The sequence below is a fragment of the Lolium perenne genome, chromosome 7, assembly GCF_019359855.2.
Source record: "Lolium perenne isolate Kyuss_39 chromosome 7, Kyuss_2.0, whole genome shotgun sequence".
NCBI classification, from domain to species: domain Eukaryota; kingdom Viridiplantae; phylum Streptophyta; class Magnoliopsida; order Poales; family Poaceae; genus Lolium; species Lolium perenne.
In genome coordinates, this window is record NC_067250.2 from 308,769,313 (window position 1) to 308,790,813 (window position 21,501).

Consider the following 21,501-nt stretch of genomic DNA (forward strand, 5'->3'; position numbering starts at 1 on the left):
AGGAGTCTTTACTGTCCAGTTTCATCATAGAATAAAATCAAAATGCCTCACGTTTTGGTCTCCAGGTTTCCCATCCAAAGCCGCTATTTATCTGCCAGGGGCCGTACGCCCAGGCAATCATCAGATTTCGGAGGAGTGGAGCAACTTACGAGACAGCAGAAAACCCTATCCGGCAATGGTGACCTCTCTTCTCCGGCGACCGGCCGCTGCCAGATCGATGGGCAAACCTTCCGTCAAGGGCCTCGCCAGTTCGAACCGATGGTCCGCCCTAGCCATGGCGGAACCGGAGGAAGGCGACCAAGATGATTGGCTCAGCAAATTGCCCGATGGCATATTGCTCAACATCGCCGAGCGACTTGATACAGCCGACGCTGCAAGAACCAGCGTCCTCTCCAGACGATGGAGGCAGATCCCTGCTATGCTCTCAAAGATTTGTTTGACGGTCGGTTCCTATGATCCTGAGCATGATAGGTTGGTGACCTGTGACGATGTAGCTCGGGCCAACGCAAACGTACTTGAGGCAACCAGGATTACAGAGGATGCACCGATGACGACTTGCTCGCCAATGGGAGGCAGCTCAGGTCATTTGTTGATGCTTGGCTAGACACATTCAGCTGTCTCACGCGGCTCAAGCTAGAGAGCTTGGTGCTTTTTCCATCAGTTTTCACCAAAATTTGCACTATATGCAAGAGACTGGATTTTCTCCACTTGTTCAACATTGAGATGGGAGTTCCGTCTTTGCTTGAAGTGCAACACCCACAACTCCGTGAACTTGAGATTGCCAAGTGTAGTTTTGAGAGGGTTGATCTCAACTGGCTGCCAAAACTCACAACTCTGACTTTCATATTGGGAATCTACGCATGATCCTTTGTATGTTGGTTATGCGCCGCTGCTCCAGACCGTGACCATGAGTAATACTGCTCTTTCATGGCACAAGATGCTGAGGTTGAGTGAAGTTCTTGGCAAAGCCACCGTAAGCGACCTGCATTTGAACTTCGAAAGCGAAAAGATTTGGGTTAAACCCGAAGAACCTAGAGAGTTATGGCCAGTGTTCCACAAGCTGAGGTTTTTGAATTTGGCTGACATTTCGGAAGAATGTGATCTGGCATGGACATTGTTCATTCTGGAAGGTGCCCCTTCCCTAAAGGAGCTATGCTTACAAATCTGGAATAGATGTACAATGAGAAGGGATGAGGAGGAAAGGAAGGAGTATTTGTTTAGCGAGGAGAAGAAGGACGCGGGCGTGGAGTGGGAAGGATCTGCTTCCAAGCACCACAATCTGGCCGTGCTCAGGATTTTTGGGTTTCAGTTAGAAGAAAAGTTTGTGAACTATGTCAGCGGCGTCATGGAATCAGCTCTCAATCTCCAGGACATATACCTTCATGGGAGGCCAATATGTGAGACATATAAGTGCAAGAAGCGAAAGGACAGATACCCGTGGACAAAGAAGCAAAGGGTCTCACTTATCAACTGTTTCAACATGGATTTACACCCTCTTTTAAGGATTCACTTCCCGAGTGTAAGAGCCTAAAGAATGTTGGTGGAGATGTGATGTTCGATGCGATGCTATGTACTGGCTAAGGGCCTGTTTGTGTTTCTACTTTTACTGGGGATCCTTTTTGTAACTCACGATGTAAATCTGGAGCCTCGATGTTAGTAACCGCAAGTATTTTGAAAAATGGTGATTGCTTATAGTTTTAGTTATGAAAAAAAAAACTCATTGAAAAACATTCTCGAATTCATGAAAAATGCAGCCCATGACTGCCATGCTCACTTTGATTGCTTTGTATTGTGTTTGCACCAAAGCTTCTTTTTTTTTTGAACAAACCAAAGCTTGTTTTATTAACCCATAGATACATGAGAACAAAGAAATACTTCGAAGAGATCTGATTGGATAAAAAAATTCCCTACAAATATAATGCAAACAAGTCATCAGAAAAGTATAAAGAATCTCAGCCCTTCAAATTGCCTAAGACTTTGGTGGAGAATTAGACTCCATTCGGATTACATTGAAATCATGAGATACAAGCAATTGTAGACCAACAAGAGACTGTAAATACCAACGGGCAACGACTGCTACTGCTGGCTCCACTGACGGATGACTGTGCCCTTAAGCCCCGTCCGACGACAGCAAACTAGCCAGAGTTAGTGGTGTACTAGTTAAAGGACAAGCCACACACAGGACTATCTAAAATTTAAGGATTTAAACCACTTCATTCGATGGAATACAGTGTTAGTGACTTTGGCTATGTCATAATATTAAGAATTGCAGAGGCACACTAACTACAGTCTACAGTTTCAGAAAGAAAATCTCTCTAACCAACTTTTATGAGGGCAATGTTCTCCGCAACTCAAGTTTACATTGTACCATGGAATCACAAACAAATGCAGGAACAACAACAGCACTAATACAGGACGGAACCAACGGCACAATATTCTCCATACACAGTTTATTTTAATCCAACGGGCCCAACTATTGGGTCCGAGCAGAAGAGAAGCATCAGCTTCTTCTCTCCCAAATACAGGGTGCCACACTCGTTATTTCTGGGCATGCATCTGCCGAGTCTGGCACCGCTGAACTACTATAAATCAATGACTAGGACTAAGCAAACAACAGGTAACTTCGCAGTATTTTTTGGCACAGGAATCTTGACAGTTTGCTGCTTTCCCTATAATCTCTTCAGACTCTTCTTCCTTGCGTCCATCTTCTTCTTATCGACCGGAACTTTCACGCTCAGTGGCCCGTCCTTCTTGGGTGCTGCTGATGCTCCTCCAAGAACAGTAGAAGGAGCAGCATTCTGGTCCTGTGAGTTCAGGCCAAATGCTTTTGTAGCAGTAGAGGTAGATATGGGTGCGAGGATAGTGTGAGGCTGATCTTTATTCAGAGCTGCGCTGGACTTGGACTTATTCTTGGGCCTGAGCGCATGGATGCTAGTGTACAGCCTGCATATGGAGCACAATGGCATCATTAATATCTAGCTACAGCTGCACCAGATGTTTCAGCCAGAGGTCTGGTCTAATTTGCTAGAAATGGTAGAAATGACATTCTAGGTGTTTAAATTGTTTTGAATATGCAAATGTAATCCTAGCAATGTAGTAGTTGAGAACGATTAGAAAAGTTCTATGGCAAAATGAAGTTGAAGATTACTGACCTTGCATGGCGTGCAAAGTCCTCATAGTTCTCAAGCAGCAACTTCCCAGCCTGTTCATTGAGGGCAGATTCAGGAAATGGCTCGATCAGGAGGCATCTCACTACCTGTCATCCAGCAATGCATCGTAAGCCCCCCACATTTTATGCAGTCAGTTTAAACCTTTTTCTAACAATCTAATATACTAGGAAATGCTTACGAAACAAATCATGCCCTATAAAAGTTCACTACCAACAGCATAAGTTGATGTGTGTTGAACTTCGAGCTTACCAGCAGAACATGCCTTAATCCAAGGCTAGGATTCCAGTCTTTCTTCAGTGTGTTAACACATATCTCACCACTTGTTGCTATGTTTGGATGGAAAATTTTAGTTGTGAAGAATCCTGCAAATCAAAGAGGGCCCAAGACTTTCAACTAAAGTTCTACTTCAAGAACTAAGCTAAAGTATGAACGATTATGGGTGTCTGACAAGATGGCTACCTTTTGGAGGAGAGTGAGGGAAGTCACGAGATAATATAAGCTTCATCCGAAATATTCCATTCTCATATGGAGTTCCAGCTGCACATGGCCAGGTTCAGGTTTAAGAATGCAATATCAGAAAGTAGTGTAACAGGAAAGAAAAGTGGCTTCATAACTTCATGTTACAATGCAAAAATCCAGAAGCAGCAAGGGTCATCAAATAGTTTGCTCCGAATAAAAGGTGACAGAAAGACAAGAATGAATAAGGACAGCATTAAGAAAGTACCAGAGCATGACAGGGCGATAAGCACAAAATTTATATATTACTACAAAGCACAAAATGATGTAAGGTGCAAAGCAATGCATCCGACAGAATCTTACCAGGGCCCTCAATATCAGCAAAAATAGTGGTGAAGTCTTCGTCATTAACAATAACTTTGATCCCTTCTGGAGGAGAGTCATCAAGATTCTTCAGTTCTTTAGCCAATTGCCTGATGACAGTTGGTGGGAGGTTCTCGTTGGTTGCCTTCAGTGACATGTATAGACCATTAGAGTCATGGAAGCCAGCATAAAACTCAAATCCTAAAAAAAGTTATGCTCACCATGGAAGCCATAACTGCAGACAGCTTTAAGTGGTTGCTAACACTGTGAAGAGCGTGACCACCAAACTTCAGCCTACAAAAAATTATTACGATGTTAGACACGATAAGACAGATTAGCAGGCATACGTCTGGAATTTCACAATGGAGTAGCACACAATTTACACCTAACAAAAAACTGCTGTACACACAAAAAAATGTCGAACATTCTCTCCAATATGTCCATACAAAAATATGTCCTCTCATGTCACCTTACACATGCAAGTAAGCGTGCTCGGCACGCTATGCACACATGAATCATACATCAAAAAATTAATGCTGCTAAACAACGGTGCTGCATCGAGTACTACCAGCAACCAGCTAATACAGAGAACACGTGCAGAATAAAGAAACCAATAATGCTGTGATGGAGCATTTCAGCAATAAGAATTATTGGCGATGTGGAGCTTCGTACGGTTTATTCCTTAAGTATGGCAAGTATGTGTGCCGTCATAATTGTGTAAATTCCGTACAGAGATATTTACGCGGGAAAATTAATTGCAAAGTTGATTACGTAAAGACAAAAACAATGTCATACAACACAAAAACCTGTCAAATTCTGCCTACTCTCCCCTTCAGTTCTTTCGCGCCTTCCATGCACGGCAAGTACGCGTGCTGTCATAATTGTGTTAATTCCGTACAGAGATATTTACGCGGGGAAATTAACTGCTAAGGTGATTACGTAAAGACAAAAATAACGTTATACAATGCAAAAACCTATCAACTTGTGCCTACTGTCCCCTCCATCTCTTTCGCGCCTTCCATGCACGGTGCGCCACACCCTCCCTCCCCGCAATGCGCTATCCTGCACACCCCTACAGGCGCAAGCACACACAAAGAGCATTGCATCCAGTGGCTGCTACCACCTTGAATCCTGCATGATTACGGGACCTCCCAATGCACACCCCCCGATGGATATATGCAGGCGTGTTTCTCTTGACGCAAAGGATCAAGATGAGAACTGAATCCCCCTATCAGAATTCAGAATTCTCTCAGAGTTGTCTGCCCCTAAACCATCTGGCGAAATACAAGACCAATCGTACTCCTACCCTACCACTAGGGCACTGCCAAGACAATAAGTGACACACCTCCATGGACCAAACGATCTCCACCCTGTAGAACAAATCGGCCGATCCTCACTTACTGACTTACCCAGGGGACAACGCAGTCCCATATCTAATATGATGGAAACTACAAGAACAGTCGATCCGGCCGGAGAAGCAACTTCCCCTGCCTTACCAAGACGAGGAGTGAAAACAGCAGCGCGCGCGGAGTAAACGATCTCCATTCCATGGGACAACAAATCGAGTGTTCCCCACTTACCAAGCACCACGGACGCAACGCGGGGAAGACCGCTCGCTGTCGCTGCCCCGGCCCCGGCGACTCGCGAAGGGATCGACGCTGCAGCCGGCGATGGATTGGGTGGCTAGATGGGTCGGGGTGGCAGAATGGAGAGGAGAGGGCGCAATTTGGACGGAGGGCAGCGTGGGGGGAGGATTTAAGGAGGCGGCCGGCGGCTGGCTGGGGAGGGCTCGTCGTCGGCGGGTGGAAACCCTAGCGCCGGGCGATTCCAATTTTGGGGCGCAGGTTTGGGGGAAAAAGGGAAAGCAGTGATTGCGATTTGAGAGGGACTCGGGAGCCGCCCCGCCCGAGATCCATACGGATATGATCCGACCGTTGACGTGTGCCTGGCCCCGTTCGGGCTGGGCCCAGCAGCGCGTGGGCCCGGCCCGTCTCTGCCGACGCGGCGGGTACACTAGGCTGTGGTGGTGTCGTTGCCTATTCGGCAATATCTCGGAGGAGAGATTCTCACGAGGGGGAAAAGAAGTAGGGGCCATAGGAGCACTCGGGACGGTGATACGCGATTTACCCAGCTTCGGAACACCTGCTCGAAGACAGGGCCTACTGCTGCTTGTCTGAAATTATCTGGGCGCTTTCGCGTTGTTACAATGGTTGTGGTTGTGCCTCTAGGGCTCCCGGGATCCGGCTTATAAAGGCGCACGGATCTAGGTTTACATGGAGAGTCCTAGCCGGATTACAGATTGCCTAGCTACGGTACAATATCTTGCCGTGTACGTTAAGGATCCGCCTTCTATCTACGTCGTACTGGATCCGGGTTACTCATGGGCCTTCACGGATCCGGCCTCCTCCGAAGGTCGGTTAGGATCCGGCTTCCCGATCCTGGGCTGGACTTCATCCTTCATGATCAATAGCAACTGGGCCGCCCGATGGGTCACATGCCACACCACCGTCTGTGGGCCACCCGGGCTTGCCGGATCTAGGCAATATCGATGGTACACCCATGAAGTATACCCACAACAGTAGCCCCCAGAGTTCTCCGAGATTCACTTCTTGTTTCCGCCTTGCTAAAGCTTAACAACCTCCAACAATCTTGGCAACATGGGGAAACTTGAAGAACTCCAACTTCATATCATTTCCTTTCCCAACTTTTAGTCGGAAAATACCTTTATCCCGCGGGACTTCATCCATCGACAGTATCGTTACAACACGTCTTCGGGTTACTCCCCTGCTCTGGACAAGAGTTTACATATTTTCAAACTGCTACCCGGAACCTTGAAAAGTTTAAACGGTTCCGCCAATCTTGGCGTCATTTTCGCGCAATTTGAGCGGTAACTTATCCTTAGCCATTTTTACCGCTTAGGGTTTTTGACACGTGTCGATCATCCAACGGCGCGACGCTTGCGTTCCGACCACAGGATGTGGAGCACGAATCTCCTCCCCTCGGCCTATAAATATCCGCCGTTCAACCCTAATCACCTCATTCGCCCCCCTTTTCACCTCTCGCACAGCGCCGCCTCCAAGCTCCTCCTCCGCCGCACCGGAGTTCACCGGTAGTTCGCCGGAGCCGAGTCGCCGCCGTGAGTTGTTCTTCATGTTCTTAAGTTCAGCGAGCCGCCGCAGCAAAACCTCACCGCCGGCGACTCCGACCACCGCGGAATCCATTACGGTAAGCCCTTAAAGCTTTGCTTTCTCGCCGTAGTTGGTAGGGATGAATAGGGTATCAACGTTGGATCCGGCTAAGCTTAGATATCTTCGCATTCTGTTTCAGATGTCTTCTTCAACTCTGCCTCCCTCCTCCGAGCCGATCATGGCGACGCCTATCTCTTCCGCCCCTCCTCCTTTCGTCCCAATTCAGCTGGAGCCCTCAAAGGATTCCGGCAAAAACATCGAGGGGACATCTGCCAAACCAGAAGAAACCGCGGGGGCAGAACAAATGGAGAAGAAGGTGGAGGAAGCAGCCGCCAAAAAATCCAATGCTCGCGCGAGAGACAGCGAAGCCAAGGGAAAGTGGTGGCCCTGCACCACCACGGAAACCGAGCTCCGCAACCTTGAGGCGGAAGGATTCCTGAAGCCCGGGTCCTGGCGGACACTTCCGGGTTCATTGACTCCAACCCCCGAAGCCGGAGAAATGGTGGTGACCAAGGCGCTCATCGAGCGTGGCTTCTCCTTTTTGCCTAGCGATTTCTTCTCCGAAATTCTAAAGGCGTACGGGCTGCAGCCGCACAACATCTTGTCGAACAGCATACTGGCCATCAGCAACCATGTGACGTTGTGCGAAGGCCACCTCCGGGTAACCCAGAGCTCTCCCTCTTTCAATACTTTTTCTCCGTCAAGAAGGAGAAAGTTCCACAAACTTCAGAGCTGGCCACATGCGGATCGATCACCTTCAAGCTCCGCCCTGGCCGTGTCTATCCTCCCACCGACCGCCACGAATCCGCGCGGTACTGGTCCGGAGGCTTCTTTTATCTGAAAGACGTTTCCGACCCGGCCAGCGCGAGGGTGCTGCCAGCCTTCAAGAATAGCCCCGCCAGCGAGACTCCGACCTAGACGCAGTGTCCACATCTTTCCGAGTCGCCTCTGTTGACTCGTGCAGTTAGGCGGATCTGCAAGCTGACGGAGGACGGCCTGTCGGGGAAGGACCTCACAATGTCCTGGTTTACAAAGCGGATCTAGCCTCTTCAGCATCGGGACCGCTTGATGTTCCAGTACACGGGGCGCGGCGTGTAGGATAACGTTGCATAGAAAACAAAAAATTTCCTACGGCGAACACGCAATCCAAGCCAAGATGCAATCTAGAAGACGGTAGCAACGAGGGGGTATCGAGTCTCACCCTTGAAGAGATTCCAAAGCCTACAAGATGAGGCTCTTGTTGCTGCGGTAGACGATCACTTGCCGCTTGCAAAAGCGCGTAGAAGATCTTGATCACGATCGGTTCCGGTGCTACGAACGGGCAGCACCTCCGTACTCGGTCACACGTTCGGTTGTTGATGAAGACGACATCCACCTCCCGTTCTAGCGGGCAGCGGAAGTAGTAGCTCCTCTTGAATCCGACAGCACGACGGCGTGGTGTCGGTGGCGGTGAAGAAGTCCGGCGGAGCTTCGCTAAGCTACGCGGGCTATATGGAGGAGAAGGGGGCGGCTAGGGTTTGGGAGGGGGTGGCCGACCACTTCAAGGGGGGCGGCCAGCTTGTGGTCTTGGGGTTGGCCGGCCCCCTCCCTTGGCCCCTCATTATATAGGTGGATCCCCAAGTGTTGGTGTCCAAGTCTTCGAATAAGACCCGAACCAAAAACCTTCCATAAGAGGGGGAAACCTAGCCCAACTAGGACTCCCACCAAAAGGTGGGATTTCCACCTCCCATGTGGGGGGTGGCCGGCCCCCTAAGGGGGAGTCCACTTGGGACTCCTCCCCACCTAGGGCTGGCCGGCCATGGAGGTGGAGTCCCATGTGGACTCCACCTTCCTTGGTGGTTTCTTCCGGACTTTTCTAGAACCTTCTAGAACCTTCCATAGAACCTTCCGCGACATTTTAATTCACATAAAATGACATCCTATATATGAATCTTATTCTCCGGACCATTCCGGAACTCCTCGTGATGTCCGGGATCTTATCCGGGACTCCGAACAAATATTCGAACTCCATTCCATATTCAAGTACTACCATTTCAACATCCAACTTTAAGTGTGTCACCCTACGGTTCGTGAACTATGCGGACATGGTCGAGTACTCACTCCGACCAATAACCAATAGCGGGATCTGGAGATCCATAATGGCTCCCACATATTCAACGATGACTTTAGTGATCGAATGAACCATTTACATATAATACCAATTCCCTTTGTCTCGCGATATTTTACTTGTCCGAGGTTTGATCTTCTGTATCACTCTATACCTTGTTCAACCTCGTCTCCTGACAAGTACTCTTTACTCGTACCGTGGTATGTGGTCTCTTATGAACTCATTCATATGCTTGCAAGACATTAGACGACATTCCACCGAGAGGGCCCAGAGTATATCTATCCGTCATCGGGATGGACAAATCCCACTGTTGATCCATATGCCTCAACTCATACTTTCCGGATACTTAATCCCACCTTTATAGCCACCCATTTACGCAGTGGTGTTTGGTGTAATCAAAGTACCTTTCCGGTATAAGTGATTTACATGATCTCATGGTCATAAGGACTAGGTAACTATGTATCGAAAGCTTATAGCAAATAACTTAATGACGAGATCTTATGCTACGCTTAATTGGGTGTGTCCATTACATCATTCATACAATGACATAACCTTGTTATTAATAACATCCAATGTTCATGATTATGAAACTAATCATCCATTAATCAACAAGCTAGTTTAAGAGGCATACTAGGGACTTCTTGTTTGTCTACATATCACACATGTACTAATGTTTCAGTTAATACAATTATAGCATGATATATAAACATTTATCATAAACATAAAGATATAAATAATAACCACATTATTATTGCCTCTAGGGCATATCTCCTTCAGTCTCCCACTTGCACTAGAGTCAATAATCTAGATTACATTGTAATATACCTAACACCCATGGCATTCTGGTGTTGGTCATGCTTTGCCCTAGGGAGAGCTTTAGTCAACGGATCTGCTACATTCAGATCAGTGTGTACTTTGCAAATCTTTACTTCTCCATCTTCGATGTACTCGCGAATCGAGTGGTAACGCAGCTTGATATGCTTCAGCCTCTTGTGTGACCTTGGTTCTTGTGCATTGGCGATGGCACCCATGTTATCACAAAGAATGATTAATGGGTCCAAAGCACTAGGAACCACACCGAGCTCTACAATGAACCTCTTCATCCATACCGCTTCGATGAAGCCTCCGAAGCCGCTATGTACTCTGATTCTGTTGAAGACTTCGCCACCGTGCACCGCTTCGAGCTTGCCCAGCCATCGCAAAGACCGTTCAATATAAACACGTACCTGCATTGTGACTTAGAGTCATCAGGATCAGTGTTCCAACTTGCATCGGTGTAACCGTTTACAACGAGCTCTTGGTCACCTCCATAACAAAGAAACATATCCTTAGTTCTTTTCAAGTACTTCAGGATATTCTTGACCGCTGTCCAGTGCTCCATACCTGGATCATTTTGATATCTGCTAGTCAAACTAACAGCATGTGCTATATCCGGTCTAGTACATAGCATGGCATACATGATAGATCCTACTGCCAAGGCATAGGGGATATTACTCATCCTTTCTCTTTCTTCTGCCGTAGCCGGTCCTTGAGTTTTACTCAATACCTTGCACAGTAACATAGGTAAGAACCCTTTCTTACTTTCGTCCATTCTAAACTTCTTTAGAATCTTGTCCAGATATGTACTCAGGATAGCCCTATTAGGCGTCTTGATCTATCTCTATAGATCTTGATTCCTAATATATATGATGCTTCACCAAGGTCTTTCATTGAAAAACTATTATTCAAATAACCTTTAACATCGCTTAATAGTTCTATATCATTCCCGATCAATAATATGTCATCTACATATAATATCGGGAATGCTACGAGCTCCCACTCACTTTCTTGTAAATACAGCCTCTCCATGACACCGTATAAACCCGAAGTCTTTGATCACCTTATCAAAGCGTCGGTTCCAACTTCTTGATGCTTGCTTCAGTCCATAGATTGAACGCTGAAGTTTGCATACTTTGTCAGCATTTTTAGGATCGACAAAACCTTTGGGTTGTACCATATACAACTCTTCCTCAATGTCTCCATTAAGGAACGCCGTTTTGACATCCATCTGCCAAATCTCATAATCGAAAAATGCAGCTATTGCTAACAAAATCCTCACAGATTTTAGCTTCGCTACAGGTGAGAATGTCTCATCGTAGTCAACTCCTTGAATTTGTCGGAAACCCTTTGCGACAAGTCGAGCTTTATAGACAGTAATATTACCATCAGCATCTGTTTTTCTCTTGAAGATCCATTTATTTTCGACAGCCTTTCGGCTATCAGGTAAGTCTACCAAAGTCCATACTTTGTTATCATACATGGATCCCATTTCGGATTTCATGGCTTCTTGCCATTTGTTGGAATCTGGGCTCATCATCGCTTCTTCATACGTCGCAGGGTCCTCATTATTGTTATCCACAATCATGACATTTAGACAAGGATCATACCAATCAGGAGTGGCACGTTCCCTTGTCGATCTGCGAGGTTCAGTAGTTTCCTCGTTCGAAGTTTCATGATCATTATCATTAGCTTCCTCTGTTGCCGGTGTAGGCGATGCATGTACAACTTCCCATCGCGCTACTCTGATCAACGAGTATAGATTCATCAATCTCATCGAGTTCTACTTTTCTTCTAGTCACTTCTTTAGTGAGAAATTCTTTCTCAAGAAAGGTTCCGTTCTTAGCAATAAAGATTTTGCCTTCGGATCTGTGATAGAAAGTGTACCATATAGTTTCCTTAGGGTATCCTATGAAGACGCATTTCTCCGCTTTGGGTTCTAGCTTGTCCGGTTGTAACTTCTTTACATAGGCTTCGCAACCCCAAACTTTCAGGAACGATGACTTAGGTTTCTTATTAAACCATAATTCATACGGTGTCGTTTCTACGGATTTTGATGGTGCTCTATTTAAAGTGAATGCGGCTGTCTCTAATGCATAACTCCAAAATGATAACGGCAAATCAGTAAGAGACATCATACTACGAACCATATCTAAGAGAGTTCGATTACGACGTTCGGACACACCGTTTCGTTGAGGTGTTCCCGGCGGTGTCAATTGTGAAAGTATTCCGTATTTCTTTAAATGCATGCCAAACTCATAACTCAGATATTCACCTCCACGATCAGATCGTAGAAATTTAATCTTCTTGTTACGTTGATTTTCTACTTCACTTTGAAATTCCTTAAACTTCTCGAAAGTTTCGGATTTATGTTTCATGAAATAGATATACCCATATCTACTCAGATCATCTGTGAAGGTTAGAACATAACGATAACCACCGCGCGATGCTACGCTCATTGGTCCACATACATCGGTATGTATGATTTCCAATAAGTCAGTAGCTCGCTCCATCATACCAGAAAATGGAGTCTTTGTCATTTTTCCCATTAGACATGCTTCGCATCTATCAAGTGACTCAAAGTCAAGTGATTCAAGTAATCCATCAGTATGGAGTTTCTTCATGCGTTTCACTCCAATATGACCAAGACGACAATACACATATAAGTAGAATTATCATTCAATTTAATTCGCTTAGCATCAATGTTATGTATATGCGTATCACTACTATCGAGATCTAACAGAAATAAGCCATTCTTTTGTGATGCTCGACCATAAAAGATATTATTCATAAAAATAGAACAACCATTATTCTCAGACTTGAATGAATAACCGTCTTGCATTAAACAAGATCCAGATATAATGTTCATGCTCAACGCAGGTACATAATAGCAATTATTTAGGCTTAAAACTAATCCCGAAGGTAGATGTAGAGGAAGTGTGCCGACTGCGATCACATTGACCTTGGATCCGTTTCCAACGCGCATCGTCACTTCATCTTTCAGCTTGTCGTTTATTCTTTAGTTCCTGTTTCGAGTTACAAATATGAGCAACCGAACCGGTATCAAATACCCAGGTACTAGAACGAGAACCGGTGAAATGAACATCTATAACATGTATATCGGATATACCTTCTTTCTTCTTCTTGACAAGGCCGCTCTTCGGATCTGCCGGATACTTGGAGCAATTACGCTTCCGGTGTCCCTTCTCCTTGCGTAATAGCACTCAGATCGGGCTTAGGGCCGTTCTTAGGTTTCATAGGAGGCGTGGCAGCTTTCTTGCCACCCTTCTTGAATTTTCCCTTAGACTTGCCCCTGTTTCTTGAAACCGGTGGTCTTGTTGACCATCAACACTTGGTGCTCTTTCTTGATCTCAATCTCAGCAGCTTTTAGCATGCCAAAAAGTTCAGGTAACTCCGTGTTCATGTTACGCATATTGTAGTTCATCACAAAGTTCTTGTAACTTGGTGGCGGTGATTGAAGGACACGATTAATCCCCGATCTGTTAGGAATCACTATTCCCAAGTCATCGAGTTTCTTCGCATGCCCGGTCATGGCGAGCATGTGCTCACTAACGGAGCTGCCTTCTTCCATCATACAGCTGAAGAAATGTTTCGATGCTTCATAGCATTCCACGGACGCATGAGTCTCGAATATAGCTTTCAGCTCATTCATCAACTCATGAGGATCATGGTGCTCAAAACGTTTTTGAAGATCGGATTCCAGACTGCACAGATGGCACACCGAACTTGAGAGTACCGAGTTTTCCGAGTCGCGTAAACAGCTTTTACTTCATCGGTTTCATCTTCTGCAGGAGGGTCACCTAGCGGTGCATCAAGCACAAATTGCAGATTTCCGCCGTAGAGGAAGATCCTCACATGACGGAACCAATCGGTGAAGTTGCTACCGTTTCTCTTAAGTTTCTCTTTCTCTAGGAACTGATTAAAATTGATTGGGGACGCCATCTCTACAACATATATTTGCAATAGTTTAGACTAAGTTTATGACAAATTGAGTTCAAATTTTAATTCAACATAATTAAAAACCTAAGTGAACTCCCACTCAAAACAATATCCCTCGCATTGTCTTAGTGATCACACGAACCAAAACCACCGCACCTAAACCCGATCATCACGAGAAAAGGTGTGATTTCAATGGCGAACACTCAAAGTGTTCATCATATCAACCATATGATTCATGCTCTACCTTTCGGTATCACGTGTTCCGAGACCATGTCTGTACATGCTAGGCTCGTCAAGGCCACCTTAGTATCCGCATGTGCAAAACTGTCTTGCACCCGTCATATGTACTTATTGAATCTATCACACCCGATCATCACGAGGTGCTTCAAACGACAAGACTTGGTAACGGTGCTACTAAGGATGAACACTTTATTATCTTGAGATTTTAGTGAGGGATCATCTTATAATGCTACCGTCGCGATCTAAGCAAAATAAGATGCATAAAAGGATTAACATCACATGCAGTTCATATGTGATATGATATGGCCCTTTTGTCTTTGCGCATTTGATCTTCATCTCCAAAGCACGGACATGATCTCCATCATCTTCGGGCATGATCTCCATCATCGTCGGCGTAGCGTCAAGATCAATGACGCCGTCTTCATGATTGTTCTCCATGTAGCAACTATAACAACTACTTTGAAATACTACTCAACATGAAATTTAAAGACAACCATAAGGCTCCTGCCGGTTGCCACAATACAATAATGATCATCTCATACATATTCATCATCACATTATGGCCATATCACATCACCAAACCCTGCAAAAACAAGTTAGACGTCTCTAATTTGGTTTGCATATTTTACGTGGTTTAGGGTTTTCGAGAGAGATCTAATCTACCTACGAACATGAACCACAACGTTGATACTAATGTTTTCAATAGAAGAGTAAATTGAATCTTTACTATAGTAGGAGAGACAGACACCCGCAAAGCCTCTTATGCAATACAAGTTGCATGTCGAACGAGGAACAAGTCTCATGAACGCGGTCATGTAAAGTTAGTCCGAGCCGCTTCATCCCACTATGCCATAAAGATGCAAAGTACTCAAACTAAAGATAACAAGAGCATCAACGCCCACAAACCATTGTGTTCTACTCGTGCAACCATCTATGCATAGACACGGCTCTGATACCACTGTAGGATAACGTTGCATAGAAAACAAAAAATTTCCTACGGCGAACACGCAATCCAAGCCAAGATGCAATCTAGAAGACGGTAGCAACGAGGGGGTATCGAGTCTCACCCTTGAAGAGATTCCAAAGCCTACAAGATGAGGCTCTTGTTGCTGCGGTAGACGATCACTTGCCGCTTGCAAAAGCGCGTAGAAGATCTTGATCACGATCGGTTCCGGTGCTACGAACGGGCAGCACCTCCGTACTCGGTCACACGTTCGGTTGTTGATGAAGACGACGTCCACCTCCCGTTCCAGCGGGCAGCGGAAGTAGTAGCTCCTCTTGAATCCGACAGCACGACGGCGTGGTGTCGGTGGCGGTGAAGAAGTCCGGCGGAGCTTCGCTAAGCTACGCGGGCTATATGGAGGAGAAGGGGGCGGCTAGGGTTTGGGAGGGGGTGGCCGGCCACTTCAAGGGGGGCGGCCAGCTTGTGGTCTTGGGGTTGGCCGGCCCCCTCCCTTGGCCCCTCATTATATAGGTGGATCCCCAAGTGTTGGTGTCCAAGTCTTCGAATAAGACCCGAACCAAAAACCTTCCATAAGAGGGGGAAACCTAGCCCAACTAGGACTCCCACCAAAAGGTGGGATTTCCACCTCCCATGTGGGGGTGGCCGGCCCCTAAGGGGAGTCCACTTGGGACTCCTCCCCACCTAGGGCTGGCCGGCCATGGAGGTGGAGTCCCATGTGGACTCCACCTTCCTTGGTGGTTTCTTCCGGACTTTTCTAGAACCTTCTAGAACCTTCCATAGAACCTTCCGCGACATTTTAATTCACATAAAATGACATCCTATATATGAATCTTATTCTCCGGACCATTCCGGAACTCCTCGTGATGTCCGGGATCTTATCCGGGACTCCGAACAAATATTCAAACTCCATTCCATATTCAAGTACTACCATTTCAACATCCAACTTTAAGTGTGTCACCCTACGGTTCGTGAACTATGCGGACATGGTCGAGTACTCACTCCGACCAATAACCAATAGCGGGATCTGGAGATCCATAATGGCTCCCACATATTCAACGATGACTTTAGTGATCGAATGAACCATTTACATATAATACCAATTCCCTTTGTCTCGCGATATTTTACTTGTCCGAGGTTTGATCTTCGGTATCACTCTATACCTTGTTCAATCTCGTCTCCTGACAAGTACTCTTTACTCGTACCGTGGTATGTGGTCTCTTATGAACTCATTCATATGCTTGCAAGACATTAGACGACATTCCACCGAGAGGGCCCAGAGTATATCTATCCGTCATCGGGATGGACAAATCCCACTGTTGATCCATATGCCTCAACTCATACTTTCCGGATACTTAATCCCACCTTTATAGCCACCCATTTACGCAGTGGTGTTTGGTGTAATCAAAGTACCTTTCCGGTATAAGTGATTTACATGATCTCATGGTCATAAGGACTAGGTAACTATGTATCGAAAGCTTATAGCAAATAACTTAATGACGAGATCTTATGCTACGCTTAATTGGGTGTGTCCATTACATCATTCATACAATGACATAACCTTGTTATTAATAACATCCAATGTTCATGATTATGAAACTAATCATCCATTAATCAACAAGCTAGTTTAAGAGGCATACTAGGGACTTCTTGTTTGTCTACATATCACACATGTACTAATGTTTCAGTTAATACAATTATAGCATGATATATAAACATTTATCATAAACATAAAGATATAAATAATAACCACTTTATTATTGCCTCTAGGGCATATCTCCTTCACGGCGATCTTAAGCGTGCCTTCAAGGACAACCTTTCCGCCGACGCCATCGACAAACGGATCCGGCTCCTGATCAAGATTCCGCGTGATATTCGGATTCACGTGTGCAACAAGGACATCCACGTCAATGGATCCAGGATCGCGGTACGTTTCTTGCTTTAGTGCCAACTCCTTTGCCATTCTCTGCAAAATCATCTAAGTATTTATGCGCTCAGCTGGAGGAGCTCGAGGAAAAAGATCTCGGAACTCTAATCCGGATCCCTCACTCCGGCACCAACGACCCCGAGGCTGCTTTCGATGCGGAAATTCCTGAAACATTGGGCCCCGCCAAGCGGAAAAGAGCTGCTCCTTCCGGCCCCGCCTCGAAACGCGCCCGCGAGACACCAAGTGCCGCGGCTACCCGGAAGGCGGAAAAGGAAAAGCAGCGCCTCAAGCAGATCGACACCAGCTTGACGTCTTCGTGAGTACTTGATTTCCGTCCAAAATTCCTTTGCTAGCATTTAACCAGGCTTTTGCTAAGTGTTAGACCTTTACGTGTATGCAGCAAAACTTCCGGAAGCAAGCTCTCCAGGAACCCCAAGAAAAAAGCCAAGCCATCTCTGGCTTATGTGCCTGTTACACCGGAAGTGGAGGTTCCGCCTAAGGCCTCTTCCTCCGCCAAGCCGGATCCCAAGGATGTTATCAACCTTGCTGATGTCCCGGAGGAACCAACTGCCGAATCCGGCAAAGGCGATTCCGGCAAGGGCACGTCCTCGCCTACACCTCCACCTGAACAACCCACTGTTACCTCCGTTTTGAGGATGATATGCGTATGTTGGTTTGCTATATCTTGTGTGGTTACACATGCTGCTTGTTTTTACAAGAAATGGTGTGTGGTAGCTTGGGGTATTGGCTAAAATCCCTCGAATGCTTTTATTGTAATTAGTACTGTGTGCATCCTGCAAATCGAACTGGATTACCATGTGTATAATTGCCGTCTCGATCAAAATATGTTATCCAATGCTCTCTTCTGGCATGTTCTTCGCGACTGCCAACTCCATTAATGTGTTGTTGTACGCCATATCATCATTTGGTAGATTGTAACCACTGCACTTGACAGATTCTGAAGGAAGAAGAGAAGTTGAACCATGGGGAAGCGAAAGGCAGCTGCCAAGCCACCTCCCAAGAAGCGGATGGACAAGCTGGATACGGTCTTTTCCTGCCCATTCTGCAACACCATGGGAGTAGTGTTGAGTGCCGAATGTTAGTACTATCTTCACATGCCTTCTTATTAATCGGTTCATCCTTACTGGTCTTGGCTGTCCATTCAACATTGTGACTGGGTTTTCTCCCATTTTTTCTCTCCAGCGACATGAAGAATCTGATTGGTGAGGCTAATTGTAGAATCTGCCAGGAAAGCTTCAGCACCACTGCTAACGGTATGTCCAAATTATACATGGAACTGCAAATTGTGCCTCCTAATGTAGATGCCGTGCTGATTGGACCTCAGCTACAAAATTCCGCTCCAATCATCTATTAGTTTTGTTCATTCTCAAACTTATTGTTACAACTCTGGGAACAGGGTATAGCTTATCTATAAATGTCATATTGCCAAGCACATTTCATGCAGTCTGGGAGTTTTGTCATTCTAGGCCATAATGGAACAGAGCCGAGGGAGTAGTTATATATGTAATCGCTTTTGACATTAAAACAGCACACCGTCATGTCTGTAAGACAGCCATGTGGCTTCCTGTATTATCATGTCCAAGTCCGAGTGAACTAAAATGCTTGTAACAAATCTTCATTCACCAGAACTCAACCCGTATAATAATTTTGTGTGAAGGAAATACAGAGTCAAGTAGAGGTTAAACTTGGTTGAGCAAAACATATTTTCAAGTTTGTATATAATATCGTGTAAAGGAAATACAGTGTTAAGTAGAGGTTAACCTTTGTTGGGCCAAATTTCAAGATTGTATTAATTCTCTGTTCTCTTTGCTGCAGCGCTGACTGAAGCTATTGATATGTAAGTGAAGTCCAACTAATAACTCTTTACTGCATCGAGTGGGTGCAAATAAGTCAGGCTTAACTGAAGATGGAATTGTTTTTTCTACAGATACAGTGAATGGATCGATGAGTGTGAGCGCGTCAACACTGTCGAAGATGATGATGGTGCATGAGCATGCCCAGATGTGAACAGACTGTTTACTATCGTGGCCGTAACGCGTTGGTGTTATTGACTGCCACTGTCAGCCATGTCTGTAGTAGCATTGTAAGAGCATGTCTAACAGACTCCTTAAATTTTCGCCCCGTATAACACGAAAAAATGGCCCTGTATTCCATTTCGATCGGCCAAAAACTCATCCGAGCTAGCAGTCCCCGTATCGCTAAACTGTAAAAGGGCATATTCTAGGAATATGCCAAATCAATAATTTTTTTCTTTTTTTCTCTTCTTCTACCTCCAGCCACTACCCTGCCCCAGGTCCTGCCCCGCCCCGGCCGGCCGCCGCCCGCCGCGCTTCTGCCCGCTGCCGCCGCCCCGCCGCCCTGCCCGCTGCCGCCGCCGCTTCTGCCCGCCCGTCCTCGCCGCCGCCCGCCACGCATCGCGTCCGTCGTGAAGGCACGGACGGCCCCGTCGGCGACCCCCGCCCGCCCCGTCCACGCCCGCCGCTCCCTGCCCCGGCCGCCGCTCCTCTGCCCGCCGGTCGTCGTGTCCGCCACGGCGCCGCCCACACGGCGAAGCTCCGCGCCGCGCCGTCTCGTTGAACGCGGCCGCGCCGTCCCGGGACACCTGCGCTGGCGACGTGTGCTCGCCCTCGCCGCCCTTGCTCCTCCACCCGACCACCACGCCGCGCCGGTTGCCCCATGCCAGCAGCGAGATGAATTGCAGTTACTATTTCCTGAAAATTCAGCGCGCCAGAGTGAGGGTTTGGCCCTGTATTCGGCCTCCCGCCCCGTACAAATAAGGGGCCAGAAGCCACCCGTAGCCGAAACTGTAAAAAATCGATGCGGGGGCCTGTTTTACGGGGTCTGCTAGACGGCCGAGTGAGGGTTTGGCCCTGTATTCGACGGTTATTTTACGGGGTTGGGCCTTTTAAGGGGTCTGTTAGACCTGCTCTAAGATGTACTGGCTGATCAAACTTTAGTAGGCAGCTTATCCCTCGCTTAATAAACAACCGATGATATTGTGCACTTATATTTCAACCTTTAATAGTAGTCTGCGTATCTGATGTGTATGGATCCATAATATATGAGATTATGTAAGGTTGGTTCTCTATCAGTATGTTATGTAAGGTTGGTTCTCTACGGATATCATGGTTGGTATTACGCCTTACTATTTCAGTACCATTACTAATGCTATGCTATGTTGTAAGTTCGCAAGCCTGAGGTTCTTTTTTTTTGGCGGGGGGAGGGGGGTGGGGTGGGGTGGGCGGGGGGGGGCCAGAAGGTGTGCTGTAAAGTTTGAAGTGAAGTAGTTTCTGTATGTGCTGTAGGATTGTTTACATTGTAGCATAAGGGCATCCGCATTTTTCACGCCCAAAAGTGGTCGCGAGCATCCGTTTGCGTCGCCCCGCGGACATATTTTGTCCGCTTGTCTGTTTACTCGTCTGTTTACGTCTGGGAGCACACCCACCGGGGCGACCCATTTTTTGAATTGCAACATAGTTAAAAACATTTAAAGTAGTACATAAAAATGCATAAAAACTATACAAAGTAGATCTATAGGCTAGACTACTTGCTTCCTGATGGGCAAGCACCGTCGTTGCGTCCGCCGCCTCCTACGCGGCCGCTATGGCTCGGTGCGCCGCCGCGTCCTCTTGCAGGCACTGCTCCAGCCTCGCGTTGGCGGCGTCGTCCTTGAGCGTCTCGAAAGACTCGACGAGAGCCCTCTGCTCCGCCGCCTTCTCCTCCAGCGTCGGCGCATCAGGGTCATCAGAGGACCAAGATATCTCCGAGTCGGAGTCCTCTGCTGCAGCGGCGGTCGCCAACCTGCGCTGTTCCAGCTCGGCATCCAACGCCGCGTGGCCCGCCAGCTCCTCCTCTGCTTCCTGCGCCGCGAGTGCCAGGGCCGCGGCGTCCCTGACCGGGTCGAGGAGGTCGCCCGTGCTATCTTCGGAGTCGAACTCCTCGGAGGAGCTCGAGGCCGGAGGAGGTGGAGTGGGAGGTGGAGACGCGGCAGCCTGGCCGCGTCCGGCGCTACTCATGGTGGATCTGCTGGAGGCTGAGAGGAAGCGGCGCTACGGCAGCGGTGGCTAGGGTTTAGTGGGGAGGAGATGAGATGCTCGCGCCCCTGTATATATAGGTCGGAGGCAGGGCGACGACCGCGCCACGCGTGACATCGCCATTACTACGTGCGCAGAGGTAGGCGACGGCCGCGCCACGCGAGGCATCGACATTTACGCGGCCGCAGACTGCCGAAACGACGCCTCGCTGCCAGTACTGGCGGAGAAGACGCATCGACGCAGGGTCGCTGCCAGGCG

General features: G+C 47.1%; 1 protein-coding gene and 2 pseudogenes across 1 annotated transcript; 2 read left to right on the plus strand and 1 right to left on the minus strand.

Annotated features, from left to right (window-relative positions):
- Window positions 1–212: 212 nt before the first annotated feature.
- LOC127315045 (uncharacterized) lies at window positions 213–1,531 on the plus strand (annotated as a pseudogene).
- Window positions 1,532–2,296: 765 nt separating this feature from the next.
- On the minus strand, window positions 2,297–5,702 carry LOC127311807 (ubiquitin-conjugating enzyme E2 22). The gene is made up of 7 exons (XM_051342265.2): window positions 5,570–5,702; window positions 4,211–4,283; window positions 3,990–4,134; window positions 3,630–3,707; window positions 3,420–3,532; window positions 3,153–3,256; window positions 2,297–2,943 (listed from the first exon to the last, which is right to left on the minus strand). The coding sequence occupies exons 2-7, from the start codon at window positions 4,220–4,222 to the stop codon at window positions 2,670–2,672; spliced, it is 726 nt and encodes a 241-aa protein (XP_051198225.1). The 5' UTR covers window positions 4,223–4,283; window positions 5,570–5,702; the 3' UTR covers window positions 2,297–2,669.
- Window positions 5,703–18,122: 12,420 nt separating this feature from the next.
- Window positions 18,123–20,300, plus strand: LOC127311808 (transcription elongation factor 1 homolog; annotated as a pseudogene).
- Window positions 20,301–21,501: the final 1,201 nt, after the last annotated feature.